Genomic DNA, 15,414 nt, shown 5'->3' with positions numbered 1-15,414 from the left:
TTTTATATATTGTTTTCTCTCTATTCTCAATCTTAGTAGTTTAGTTTCTTATTCGAATATAAATATTGGTTGCTTAGATAATTTAGATTATAATAATTAATTAGGAATAAAAATACTTGTTTCCATGTGAAGATCGACCCTACTTCCCTATCTACTTTAGTTAGAGGATTTAGGTATTACTTTTGATTAGGGGATACGACTTTACCCTGTCATCTTAGCACACACTTTGAGTATATGTCATCATGACCATGTCTTAGGTTCATGCATGAGTCGGTTTTTTCCGTCATTTGAGTTGGGGGCACATTCTATTCCTAATTCTTCACATCCCTCCATCTATATCATTTTTCTTCACATTCTATTCCATCTTTCTTCACTTCCTCCGTCCATTGCATGTTGAATAAAGTTTGAGTCAAATAATTAACAATGAATATCCCCAAAATTCTTTTTCCACAGTACTTGGTCGAGGAGAGAAGGGCGATTAATCAAGGACAACCTCTTTATTCAAGTCTCACTTTTTGATAAACCAATTCGTCAAAAGAGGAAGGCTAAAAAGATAATGGCAAGTCAAGAAGAAGTCAATGAGCTTAGGAACCAATTAGTTACCGTGACTGAGACACTGAAGCTACTCACACTCAAGATCGATGATCCCGTGAAGCAGCAACAAATGAACCTCATGCAAGAAAGTTTGAGAAAGCTATCTAGTGACTATAAATTTCAGGGCATGAGTTCACAAGGGGTCTCGCTGGATAAGGAACATCTTCCACATAAGTTCAACGCCACTGACATCCCTAAATTCAAGGCAACATATAACCCTTACTTCCATCTAAGAGCTTTCGAAACTATAATGAACATTAAGAGTATCGATAAGAAGGTTTTCCCCTCTCTGTTCTCACTATCTCTTAAAACCGTTTGCCAACAATGGTTCTTCTCCCTTGACAAAGAGAAAAACTCTATCTGGGAATCGATAGTAAACGCTTTCATTGATAGGTACAAGTGCAATATTCAAGTTGAAACCGGCCATAGACAACTTGAGATTCTAAGACAAAAAGAGAATGAAGGCTTTACTTCTTTCTTTAATAAATGGAGGGAAACTTCCGCTAAGATGATTGAGGTCCCCACCGAAAAGGAGTCTGTGAGGATGTTTATCAAGAATCTCCAAGAGAAGTATTCGAAGCATTTAAAATATCAACACAATCTGAATACTTTCAAGGCTGTTTATGACATCGGAATTGAAATCGAAGATGACCTCGCAAAGCAAAAAGCTACTAACAATAGTAACCACGGTGGCTGGAAAGGAAAGAAGAACGACAATCCTTCTTCTTTCAAAAACGCCCACTCTAGTAACAATGTTAGTACCTTTGATCTCAGTGAAGTTTCAGCCATGGATAACCAAGGATCTAAGAAGCAACTAAGGAAAGACTTCACCCCCATTGGGATGAGCTAAGATACCGCCTTCGATCGACTCCATGCCAAAGGACTCATTACTCCCATTGGACCTATTCAAGATCCCGCACCTGAAAAGAGATTGCCTAGTTGGAATCCAGACGAACACTGCAAATACCATCAAGGAAGGGGTCATGCTACTGAGAGCTGTTGGAAGCTAAAGGAGGCTATCCAACATTTGATTGATAATAACAAGCTTCCCATGCCTCCAGTTAACAAGAAGAGCGAGTGATGATAAAGGAAACAATACAAGACAAGAGGCGAGCTTCAACGACAAGATTTCGTGACCTCTTTTTTCTATTTCTTTTTTATTTACCCTTTCCCCAATAAGTCTAGCATAGGCACCTTTTTATTCTCCTTAGATTTATTTTGTAGGATCATTATATATTTTCTTTTAATAAAAATGAGCATTTATTTCCTTATATATGATCATTTCATTATATTGCATTAAAGAAAAAAAAATCCATGTTGAATTAAGCTCAAGGTATACCAATGATTTGAGGCACCCCTTGTAGCCACATCATATCTCCTTTCACATTTCAAATTTACTATCCTTTATTCATAAACCACTTTGAGCCTCGTCTAACGATAGACCTTTCTTTTTTCAACCTACATCTACCTAACCTTGGGATGGGGTGGTGTGTAACTTATGCAATTCTAAAAAAGGCTTCAGTGAATTCAAAAGATTAAAATAGCAAAAAATAAATAAATAAAAGTGTACAAAAAAGCAAGTGTTCCAATGTCTTTGATATGAACATGTCATTGATATGAACACGTCTCAGATTGCGTCTCTTATTGAGTGCTCGGTACCGTGCCTGAGAAACATGAATGCCAAGTGAGTGATAGACCGCATGATCGGGATTGCCCACACTTATTAAAATAAAATAAATGCTAAAGCAAAAAAAGAGAGCTAAAAAAGAGCAGAAACTCAAGCATAAAAATATAAAGATTCAAAAGCGAAGTTGCACACCTTGGGGGCTTATTTAGGGTCTTGAGCCTTTATCCCCTTCTTCTATAACCTTTAGCCTAACCACGTTACAACCCTTATAAAGACCTTTTTGAGGTATACACATACTTGTGCGAGGTTCGGCTAGAGCTACGTTCGGCCTGATTCCTAACGGATACGTAGGCAACCTCACATCGTGGTGCGACCGTAATAAACATGCATTCATATTCAAATTCACACACTTACACCATGATCATATCAAGGGATCTCCTATGCTCATCCCTATTCACTTAGAGCTAGACTTGGGGGCTTGATCCCTACATCGTTAGCTTACGTACCTAGCCTAAGAGTCACCACCAGTTGACTCTTTTCAATATATCTTTCCACACACTTAGCCCTTGTGGCCTTACTTTAGTGTCACTTTCACACACCGCACAGATACATGACCAAATATACTTCCCTTAGGAACTCTTTGTCATGAAATCTTAACATAACGCTGAAGCATGCCTTGTCATATCAACATCACTCATCAATCATAATTGTCATTGCACATCGAAGTATGAAGTGCTTAGCCTCCGTGCCTAAGTTACCCAAATGCTTTCATCACTGAGTCAACCATTGAGATAGCCTAGGATGGATTAATCCTTGCACCTTGAGAGATGGTATCAAACAACATTTGACTAAGTTCATTCAACATGCATTTGAAAACTTTCGATTCTTTTTCTCGTCTTTCTTTTTCGGGAGAAAGTCGGTACCCTCCACAAAAAATGACGGAAAATTTTTGCTTTTTTGCATTTTCGAGTCGCACGATCACATTAAAATGCACACACGAGTCATGTACACATTGATTCATGTCGTGTCACATCACTTTTATTTGAGTCTAACGCATGTGTCAAACACTTTGAGTCGAGTCAACCTCGAGTCAATCACAGCGAGTCAAGTTTATACCTTGAGTCGTGTCAAGTCAATGAGTCAAGCAACATTAAACCTTAGGTCAACCCTAAGATAATTAAAGAGATTAGCAAAGTTCTATAGTAAAAAATAAATACAGGTGCAGCAGAACAGGGAAGACCCTACTCCAGCGCCGGACGAAAACATCTAGCGTCTGGAAATAGATTTCAGCGCTTGGCGCTAGATCACAGTGTCTGGCGACAGAGTCAATTCTTGGCGCCAGAGATATTTCAGCAGCGACAGAGCTCGAAGCCTCTCAGAAAGGTGATTTCGACCTCATACAGCAATTTCGGGTTCCTTGGTACGCCAGTTAGCCCATATAAGCAATTTGACATGATTAAGTAGTCAGTTTGATTACAATTACAATAAGTGGTCGACCTGATGAAAGATCGTCTCACTTAGCTTAAAGCACCTAAGAATTGGCTCATTACGGAGACACCGACATACTGGTTTTAGCGGAAGCAAAGTTCAAACGAGCTTTAGAGATCGACAAGCGTTGGTCTTCGGAAATTTTTCTTCAGAATATTATCGCAACAACTGAGGATGACTTCAAGTAAAGTTATTTTCAACAGCGTTCGCTAAGATTGTGGAAGTTGTCACCAAAGATTTGAGAAGATAACACGAGATGGGTGGTCTTCGACGGCATTCGCTAAGATTGTGGAGGTTGTCACTAAGATTTGAGAAAAGATTTGAGAAGATAGCACGAGATGGGCGGTCTTCGATGGCATTCGCTAAGATTGTGGAGGTTGTCACCAAAGATGTGAGAAGATAGCACGAGATGGGCGGTCTTCGACGACATTTGCTAAGATTGTGGAAGTTGTCACCCAAGATTTGAGAAGATAGCACGAGATGGGCGGTCTTCGACGACATTCACTAAGATTGTGGAGGTTGTCACTAAGATTTGAGAAAAGATTTGAGAAGATAGCACGAGATGGGCGGTCTTCGACGACATTCGCTAAGATTGTGGAGGTTTTCACCCAAGATTTGAGAAGATAGCACAAGATGGGCGGTCTTCGACGGCGTTCGCTAGGATTGTGGAGGTTGTCACCAAGATATGAGAAGAGCGGTTCATGATGAGGCGGTCTTCGACGACTATTTCTATGATTGGAAAGGTTGTCACTACGATTCAAGAAAAGGCTCGAGATGTAGCAACATTGAACGACGGCGTTCCCTAGATTGCGGAAGATCGTCAAAACAAACGGCAAGATGTCGTTCCATAGATTGTGGAAAGTTGTTAAATAGCAACTGAGGATTGTTTCAAGAGAAGCAATCTTCGATAGTATTCCCTTGGACGTGGAGTATTATCATAGCGGAAGAGGATTGTTTCAAGAGAAGCAATCTTCGATAGTATTCCCTTGGACGTGAAGTATTATCATAGCGGAAGAGGATTGTTTCAAGAGAAGCAATCTTCGACAGTATTCCCTTGGACGTGGAATATTATCAAGCGGAGGAGGATCGTTTCAGGCGAAGCAATCTTCTATATTGGAAGTAGTTACAGGCGTAGCGGTTTTCAAGCGAGATGACATTCTCTAGCTTGCAGGAGGTCATCAAAACAATTGGTTACTTTCAAAGACGTGTGCTCGACGGTGCAAGATACGCGTTTCTTAACTCTTTTATCTGTTTAACTAATGCTAGTTTTGCAGGTATCGGCGTTACAAGAATGGTTTAGGATCGCAGAACGTTCTGAATCATTCTCCGTCCCTATCGATACTTTGACTTTCGTTTTCGAAACTTGCGTTTCTCCAAACTCAGTCAAAGTGGGGGCTTCTGTAGAAACCCATTTGTGTCTCCCCAAAACCAAACCCGGTGATGAGTACCTTTCACGTCGAATCATAATCGAATGAAGCGAAAGTGTGGAAAGTTTAGTGTTGCGGATAGTTTTAATTTCTTTTCTCTTCTCTCTGTTTTTGAAAACTTATTTTAATAAAACAGCCAATCCAGTTTGTTTGGTCAATTATATGGGTCCAATAGTAGTGTAGTTGGATGGGGCTTGACAAGAGCTTTCCAACGATATATTATAAGCCCAATTCCGATGAATATTGAGGAAGTTATGGCCAATTTACTAAAATGGGCCCGGTTTGAGCCTTATATGCGGCCCAATGATCTAGAGGAGGGCCTAATATGATTATCATTCCTAATGCAATTAGGAATGGTTTTAGTCTTATAGATTCTTCTAGAAGGTTCTTTTCATTCCTAATTCAATTAGCATTGATAAATTGACTTTTGTTGACTTTTCAGAGTTTTAATTAAAATCAAAGAACATTTTTGAGGAAAAGATACGATTTTATCCTCCTGTACGACAAAATTTATTTGATTTTAGAAAACGCGTCAAAAACAGGATTAGCGCCTAACGCCACACATTGGCGCCTGGCGCCAGCATTGGCGTATGGCGCTAATGTTGGCGCCTGGCGCCAATAAGCCAGCGTTGGCGCCAACTCTGTTTTAGGTGCGCCAGAACTATGTTTTGATATTTTATCTTTTTGGCTGATTTTCTCTATAAATAACATATTAAAAACTCCGTTTTCGACAACCAGTTTTCATCAACAATCAGTTTTCAATTATATTCACCTACAACGAGTTTTCATTCTCATTCTCTTCTTTAATCATTCACCATCTCTCTATCTCTCTCTCTCTTTTCTAAACTTGCTTTTTACATACAAAATTCCGCATTCATTAGATCTAGACACATCTAGCCATATTCGAAGTTGCCTTCGCCCTAGACGTGAAAGGTTTAATTTCTGAGGGTTTGGTCCCTAAACTCTATTTCCATTATTTAATTTAATTAATTATTTATTATTTTCCTTGAAGTTACTAACGTGTGTATTTTGTTATTAGAAAGAGGTACGAGGCATCAAAGTAAGTACTTTAATGGTTTTATTGATGTTATGATGTAGAAATCATGTTTAGGGCGTTATGATCTTCCTAGTATCATGTCTAGGGTAATTTAAATATCAAATATGATTGTTATGATGTCTTCTATTTTCTTCCTAATATTTATGATTGTTAGTATCATGTTAGGGTTAAATATTTAATTTTATTGCTTAGTGACATGCTAGGGTTTGTTATTAATCTTGTTAGTATCATGCCTAGGATCTTGCTATTATTATTATGCTTTAACATGATTATCTTAATTATAATTTATTATCATGATTTTTATAATTGTTTTGATTATGATTATAATTTTATAATGATTATTATTATTATTATTATTTATGATTATCATGATTATCTTGATGATGATTATAATAATGATTATAATTATTTTATTATTATGTTGCTTGATATTTATTTTGTTATTGCTTGATCACACTTTTTATGCATGTTTTAGGGAATTTGTACTTGTAATCATGCTTAATAAGATATTAATAATCTTGTTAGGGTTAATGTGATTATAATTCAAGTGATCGCCAATAAGAGATTTGTTTGTGCATTAATATTCAACCAACATAGATAAACAGGTTTAGGGTTAATCCTATTGATTGTATGTTAGTCAAAAAGCGCACATGAATACGATCGGAATAAAGTAGAGGCCTATTATTAGGGCAGGTTCAATCTCTTTTAGGTTGGATTTGTACCTTCATCCCCGAACCCTTATTTGGTTCAAGACCTTATGGAGTTGACGATCTCTTGGATCGTTAAGGGGTGTAACCTTCACCTTGTGAACGGTTTACAAGTTCCTAAAACTTGTTGGCGACTCTTTTGCTCTATCTTCTTCCCTTTTGGACGCCACCGTACTTTAATGTATGATCACATTAGGGTTCAAGCTAGGGGGTTAACGCTTGAAAATATTCCCTACAATAATAATCATGTTAAGGCATAATAATAGCAAGATCCTAGGCATGATACTAACAAGATTAATAACAAACCCTAGCATGTCACTAAGCAATAAAGATCAAAGCTTTTACCCTAACATGATTGATACTAACATGCTATGGGAAAGGAAATAGGAAGCATCGCAGGAATCACAATTGTCATATTTGATATTAGAAATTATAGTTATTACCCTAAACATGATACTAGGAAGATCAAAACCCCCTAACATGACACTAGGAATCATAATAATAACCTAGACATGATTTCTATATCATAATATCAATAAAACCATTAAAGCACTTACTTGGATGCCTCGTATCTCTTTCTAATAACAAAATACACACGTTAATAACTTCAAGGAAAATAATAAAACAACAATTAAATTAAATAATTGAAATAGGGATTTGGGACCAAACTCTCAGAAATTAAAACCTTTCACGTCTAGGGCGAAGGCAACTTCGAACTTGGCTAGGTGTGTCTAGTGTTAATGTATGAGGAATTGTGTTTGTAAAAAGCTAGGCTTAGAAAGAGAGAGAGAGAATCAAGAATTTCTTGATGAGAGTTGGTGAGAATTGGTGAAAGAGAGAATTAGAGAATTGATGATATTTTATTATTGTAAACGGAGTTTTTAGGAGGCTATTTATATAGAAAATCAGCCAAAAAGATATAAAAAAACAAATCAGAGTTTCGACGTGAAAAAACGAAATTAGCGCCAGGCGCTGAACATTAGCGCCAGGCGCCAAGCGCTAATGACTGGCGTTAGGCGCTAATCAATTTTTTTACGCGTTTTCTAAATTCAAATAAAATTTGACCGTATAGGAGGATAAAATCGTATTTTCCTTAAAAACACTATTTTATTCTGATTAAAACTCTAAAAAGTCAACAAAAGTCAATTTATCAATGCTAATTGAATTAGGAATGAAGAGAACCTTCTAGAAGAATCTAGAAGACTAAAACCATTCCTATTTGCATTAGGAATGATAAATCCATATTAGGCCCTCCTCTAGATCATTGGGCCGCATATAAGGCTCAAACCGGACCCAGTTTAGTAATTTATCCATAACTTCCTCATTATTCATCGGAACTGAGCTTATAATATATCGTTGGAAAGCTCTTTTCAAGCCCCATCCAACTACACCATTATTGGACCCTTGATATGGACCAAACAAACTGTATTGGTTGTTTTCTTAAAATAGGTTTTCAATAATAGAGAGAAAAGAAAAGAAATTAAAACTATCCGCAACACTAGACTTTCCACACTTTCACTTCATTCGATTATGATTCGACGTGAAAGGTACTCATCACTGGGTTTGGTTTTGGGGAGACACATTTGGGTGTCTACAGTTAGTAAGGCCTCCACTCTCTCTCTTCCATTTAAGATGTACTGCTCTCTCTTTCTCTCTCTCTCTCCTCTATATGCATTCAAACTCTTTCTCTTTGTTCCAGCAAGTATTCTCTCTTAATTCCCTCTACCTTCACCATTTTTCTAAAGTAGTCTCTCTATATTCCCTCTATCGCCATCGTCGTTTCGGTTTGTGGAGAATTTAATCTTTGTTTCTAGGTTTGTCGCTTGGAGGATTAAAGCACTCTAGGCGATTTATCGTAAAGATTTTGACAAAAGTAAGTAAATTCTTCATAAATTTATAATTTTTCCCCAAATTAATCAAACAATTTTAGTATAACAACTTTATCAAACTTAATTTCAATGTAATCGTTTGACCAAAACTGAGTTAAGGTTTATAAAATGCGGATGTATTAGGGTTTAAGGCGGGGGTTGTGCTGCATTTGTTATCTGAAATTAGTATTAGGGTCTAAGAGTTATATAATTTGATGATTCTAACGCCAGTTACAATTGTTCCCTAAAATTTTTAGGGTTGCTATAATTGAATTTGTTCTTGTGTGCAATATGATTGTTAGGGTTTCTATAATTGGTGTAGCGGTGTATGATTATGAGAAAACAATGTTCGGTTATAAGAATTATGTACAATTTGATGATTGTAAGGCCAATTTATAATTCCTTACAATTTGTGAGTTAGGGGTTTTAAAACGGTAAAGTATTTCGGGGCTTGTGGTGTTATAAAAAATCCTTGCAACTTTATTATTTGTTAATGAAACATTGTTAGGTAACCTTAATCTCTTTTGAGTTTGATTTACTTTAGCTTCTTCAATTCCAAATTTTTTTGATATGATTAATTTGAAAAGTGATTTAAGTTTGTTTGATGTAATCAGCATGTTTCTTATTCTGATGTATTGAGATTTTGAATCTATGAGAACAACTAGTGTGTTCCGTTGTTTTAGTTTTGGGGTGATGGAACCTGTGTGCAATATGTAAGTGAATAGCTGAATTTTGAAAAGATAAGTCTTGGTTGAAGCTTGTCTTGGTTGACGCTTGTTTTGGGAAGTAAGATTGAAAATGGGGAATAATTAAGGGCAATTTTGTAGGGTGGATCATGCTCACTTCCTTTAGTTTGAGTTAGGGAAAGTGTTGATTGTTCTGTACTAGTAAGCATTGGTAGTTTAAATTTCTACCTTTCATTGTATTTCCGGAATATAGATCTTGTTTGATCATAAAGTGAAGACAACTGAGTAGTCTAATTGACGGAGAATCAAATGCGGGTTGCTGTAGACACCCAAATGTGTCTCCCTAAAACCAAACCCAGTGATGAATACCTTTCATGTCATTGATTATCGAACAAAGCGAAAGTGTGAAAAGTCTAGTGATGAGGATGTTTTTATTAAAATATCTCTTCTTTCTGTTTTTGAAAATATTTCTTTTCTTACCCTATTTTTGAAAAACGTGCATTTCAGTTTAGTTTGGTCTATGATATGGGTCCAATAATGGTGTAGTTGGATGGGGATTGAAAAGACCTTTCCAACGATATATTATAAGCCCAATTCCGATGAATAATGAGGAAGTTATGGCCAAAATACTAAACTGGGCCCAAACCGGTTTTTACCTACGGCCCAATGATCATGTGGAGGGTCAAAAGGTCTAATTATATTCCTAAACTAATTAGGATTAATCAGAAGAATCTATAAGTTTCTAAAAGATCTTAATTATCCTTTTTTAAAAGATAAGATTAAAGAATTTGAGTTAAATAAAAACTTTCCTTTTATAAAAACTTTCCTTTTTTTTAATCCTAATTTTATTCGAATTTAAAGATGTTCAAAGACAGTCAGATATTATTTTTGTGCCTCATAATATTTATCCAAATCTTATATGGTTGGATACATCTTGAAATTATCTTTCCAATTATATATTATAATATTAATTCCGAGCTATAATGGAAAAGATATGAATGAAATATGAAACTCTATCCAAAATTAAGACCGTCCTACTATTTCGGCCATATATTTTTATCTAAAAAATATTTTAATCTGATTCTAATTGGGTTGTAAAGTAGACTTTAAGAGCTTTCCAACGACATATTATATGGATTATTTGGACTTCTGGATCAAAAGATATGATAAAAACAAAATCCGCAAAAACTGTTGTCCATCGAGTTTTATATCGATTCGAATTCGGATTCTTTTCTTATTCTTCGACCCTCTTTTTTTTGTGTAAATAGAGGTCATATCTCCCTTTTTTCAAAGAGCCAATCCACAATTGCTCCATTTGCATTGGACGACCAAAACCTGGGGTGACAGGTAATATCTCCTAGGGGCGGAGAGGCCTCCGGGATGTGGGGAATAAACTGATACAAGGTTATGCTTGGAAAGTTGGGGATGGAGAGATAGTGCGAATTGCAAATATGAAGTGGGTTCAGGGGAAAGTCCCGGAGCTTAAGTCAAGTCTTACCCTTAGAGGAGTAGGATCAGGAAGAGTTAAAGACCTACTGATTCATAATCCGAGACGGTGGAATGCAGCAATTGTTAGAGAGAGGTTTGAATGGGACTCGGCTAGGAAGATATTGGAGATGGAACTACCGACAACTGTTGAAGAAGACCTTCCTTTCTGGAATTATCATCCCTCGGGTAACTATATTGTTAAAACTGGGTATGCTTTTTTAATGCGTATTTTTTCTTTGGAACAGGATAATAATCGGGATTTTTCCTTCTACAAACTGATCTGGAAGCTTAATATTCCACCAAAGTGGAGTTTGTTTTTATGGAAGTTGTGTTGGAATGGAGTGGCTGTTAAGCACAACCTGATCCAACGAGGAGTGGAAATTGATGGAGAGTGCGACTCTTGTGGGATGGATGAGGAAGATATTCAACATATTTTTAGATTATGCTCGTTTGCGAGATATGCATGGAATAATTGTTCTTTTGCATATTAGCTCAGAAATTGATGAATCTACTCCCTTGGGACACTGGATTCAGAGTCATATCCTGCTTTTTCATAGCGAGGATGGGAAGCACAGTAGTAGGATACATGTGTTTGTGGGCACCTTGTGGAGCCTCTGGTTAACTAGAAACGGAAGGGTCTTCAGAAATGAAGGCGGGTATCTGGCTGACTTTTATAGACATTATAATCAGACTATGAAAACTCTTGATTCTTTCCTCACACCTAATGTGAGATCCAGGGAGGCACTACAATTTTCAGATAATGGGGGAGGTCAGCCACCAGATTTTAGAAGATTTAATATTGGACGGTGTGGCACTCTCCTGGAGACACCCCTGGGTGAAGATAGTCAGGTGGTGATTATGGTCGACGGCTCATGGATGAAAAGCACGGGCCATGCAGGCTTTGGATGGGCTTATTCCTCAAATGCAGAGGATTTTCAGGAAGGAGGAGGGGATTTTGGCAATGCCCTATCGGCACTTCATGCGGAACTGTTAGCTTGCCTTAAAGCTATTAGGTGGGCCCGATGGAAAGGGTACCAGCGCGTCACGATTTACACAGACTCTAATGCTATTATCCAACACTTGCAACACCCAAAGAGTAGAGAAATGAGGCTTCTTTGGACCTTCGGAGATTTATTAAAGGAAGGTCGACTTTTGGAAAATTGTACTATCTGGAAAGTTGATAGAAGCCAGCTTTCTATGGCCCATGATATTGCGGGAAGGTGGTCTAATTAGTTTTACGATGTAATTTTTTTGTTTAGTTGCTTTTGTCAAAAAAAAAAAAAAAAAAAAAAAAAAACTCTCATCAAGAATTTCTTGATTCTCTCTCTCTCTTTCTAAACCAACCCTTTTATAAACAAAATTCCGCATTCACAAGATCTAGACACACCTAGCCAAGTTCGAAGTTGCCTTCGCCCTAGACGTGAAAGGTTTGATATTTCTGAGGGTTTGGTCCTAAATCTTTATTTCAATTATTTAATTTAATTGTTTGATTTTATTATTTTCCTTCAAGTTAGTAACATGTGTATTTTGTTATTAGAAAGAGATACGAGGCATCCAAGTAAGTACTTTAATTGTTTATTGATCTTTTGATATAGAAATTATGTTTAGGTTGTTATTTTGATTCCTAGTATATCATGTTAGGATATTTTATTGCTTCCTAGTATCATGTTTAGGGTAACAACTAAAAATTCCTAATATCAAGTATGATTAAAAGGATGCTTCCTATTTTCTTTCCTAATAGCATGTTGGTATCATGTTAGGGCTAAAGCTTTGATCTTTATTGTTTAGTGACATGATAGGGTTTGTTATTAATCTTGTTAGTATCATGCCTAGAATCTTGCTAATATTATCATGCTTTACTATTAACATGATTATTTTAATAATGATTATTATGATTGTTATTTTGATTATTATTATGATTATTATTATGCTGCTTGATATATTATTTATTATTATTGCTTGATCACGCCTTTTATGCATGTTTAAAGGGAATTTGTACTTGTAATCACGCTTAATAAGATAATTAATAATCTTGTTTAGGGTTAATTTGATTATAATTCAAGTGATCGCCAATAATAGGTTTATTTTTGCATTAATATTCAACCAACATAGATAAACAGGTTTAGGGTAAACCTATTGATTGCATGTTAGTCAGAAAGCGCACATGAATGCGGGAAGAATAAAGTAGAGGTCTATTATTAGGGCAGGTTCTTTTTCTTTTAGATTGGATTTGTACCTTCATCCCCGAACTTTCAGTCTTGGTTCCAGACCTATTGGAATTAACGATCTCATGGATCGTTAAGGGGTGTAACCTTCACCCTGTGAACGACGGTTTACAAGTTCCTAAAACTTGTTGGCGACTCTTTTGCTCTAGCTTCCTTCCCTTTGGACACCACCATCCTTGTGTATGATCACAGTGGGGTTCAAGTTTGGGGTAATGCTTGAAATATTCCCTACAGTTGCCAAATTTGCTTATCTTTTATTTAACTCCTTTTGTTGTTGGTTGATGGAATTAGAGGAATTATTAAATGTATACCTCCTGTTTGCATAATGCCATGGTTTACAAGGGATAGTGATCTATTGGTAATTTGTGTTAAATTTTTTGTGGTCATCGAACCCCACCAAAAGTGCACAATACCCAAACTTCTGTTGGTCCTTAGTGCCTTATCTTGACATTTTCATTACAAGATAATAGCTTGCTTTGGTTATACTTGTTATTTTTAGTCTAACTTTTAAACCGTGAATTTCTTTAAATTCCCCTTTTTGGTTATATTTGTTATTTATGCATTATTCTTATAGAAATTTATCACTATACTCACGTCATATCTAATAGTTTATTTTCATCTTCAGCAAGTTAATTACAATGATGCAGATTCAATCATGATATATAGTGGTCTTGATGATATAGCAAAGGCCAAAGCCATTGGTGGAAAAGTCATCCAAGAGGTGACATAAAATATCTAAGGATTAGTGGTTTGCTTATTAATATTCCATAAAGTTAATAGGATTTATTTAGTTATGTTGGAATATGTGTTGCAACATTCATCTAATGGATTAGCCGCACTGATTTTACTCTTATCATGGGAGATGTGTTTTCTCCTAAGCGAGTGCTTTTCTTTGTGTTGTACAATAATGTGTTTCAAATTCACTATTTTACAGTATGTTTGGATGGCCTAGTGGAAGTATACATTTCATTTGTTTGAATATAATTTAGGATGGAGGAAAATTGATGAAATTAGAGGAATCATATATATGTATATAGTTGAATTGGTACTTTCTATGAATTATTTCTTGCTTAGAGGCATGATTTCTAATCTTTTTTAACAGTCATTGAAACAATGGGAAAGTATAATGTATAGAAGTATATAATATATTATTACACATGATGAAATAAAAATCCTAATATTATACTTGTCTTTATTGTAGGAATTCCACTGAATCTTCTGCAAAACTATGAAACAGAAGAGTAGGATAAATATCAAAGCATGTTACTCTTGGGAATGACAACGGATCGGATTCGAGTCGGATGTGACTAAATCCAAATCCGATCCATTAAGACTCAGATTTGAATCTGAGTCCGAATTCGAGTTCAAATCCGACTCGTAATTTTCGGATCTGAATCCTGTCCGTTTATTCAGACCTCCTAAATGATCTGAATATTTTTTTTTGTAATGTGTGATATACCTATATTTTTTTGTATTGTCGTACCGAATAAAGTATAAACATAACATATTTAAATTATGAACTAAGTTACATAATAAATTTTTGCTATAAAACAAGCAAGTAATTGTCCCAACTCCCAAGTTATAAAGCATATACTCATACTTTTGGACTTGGAGTCGAATCGTACTCGGTTGAACTTTGCATAGGGTCCAACTCCTATCCGCCTTCCATTTGGATTCAAATCTAATTATCGGATTCAGATTCAAACTATTTTTAAACGGATTCGGATTGGATTTTTTTTTCTTCGGATCAGATTCAAATCGAACTCGGATTGAATTCGCAGCGCGCCTCCGTAAAGTGAACTTGGTAATGTTACAATAGAACATTGTTAGCATATATCTAGGTGGTACATTTTTAAAACCCAGTTTGACTAATGTCACTTTTAGTAGTTAACCTCTGAAACCTAGTTAATAATACTCCAGAAGTACCAAGTATTGTTGTATTCTAAATAATGTGGTACCCTTATATATGTCAGTGATACCCTTTTGTATGTTAGTGGTACCCTTGGATAATAATGTTTTTTGTAATCCAACATTCATAATTGTTTATTGGGAAAATCTATCTAAAAATATACCTAATAGTTATTTTTGGTTACAAGAATGGGGTATTGTAGACACCTAAAAATGTCTCCCCAAAACATAACCCGATGATGAACAACCTTTCACCGCCACTATTGGTCGGGTTCAGTATTTAATCCCGAGAGTGCTTAAAATATCGTATTTAATTAAATTAAATTTTGGAATAGTCCA

The 15,414-nt window shown here is 36.0% G+C and overlaps 1 protein-coding gene across 1 annotated transcript in view; it reads right to left on the bottom strand.

Moving 5' to 3' along the window:
* The window catches only part of LOC145630424 (uncharacterized), a 31,689-nt gene extending 23,054 nt beyond the window's left edge, over positions 1–8,635 (bottom strand). Inside the window, exon 1 of the mRNA XM_081682685.1 lies at positions 8,627–8,635. Coding sequence (XP_081538811.1) covers positions 8,627–8,635 — 9 coding nt within the window. The remainder of the gene's footprint in view (positions 1–8,626) is intronic.
* Positions 8,636–15,414: the final 6,779 nt, after the last annotated feature.

This window comes from Chenopodium album, chromosome 1 (assembly GCF_948465745.1).
Source record: "Chenopodium album chromosome 1, dcCheAlbu1.1, whole genome shotgun sequence".
Taxonomy (NCBI): Eukaryota; Viridiplantae; Streptophyta; class Magnoliopsida; order Caryophyllales; family Amaranthaceae; genus Chenopodium; species Chenopodium album.
The sequence above is the reverse complement of the archived record's forward strand: the minus strand, read 5'-3'. Positions and strand labels throughout refer to the sequence as shown.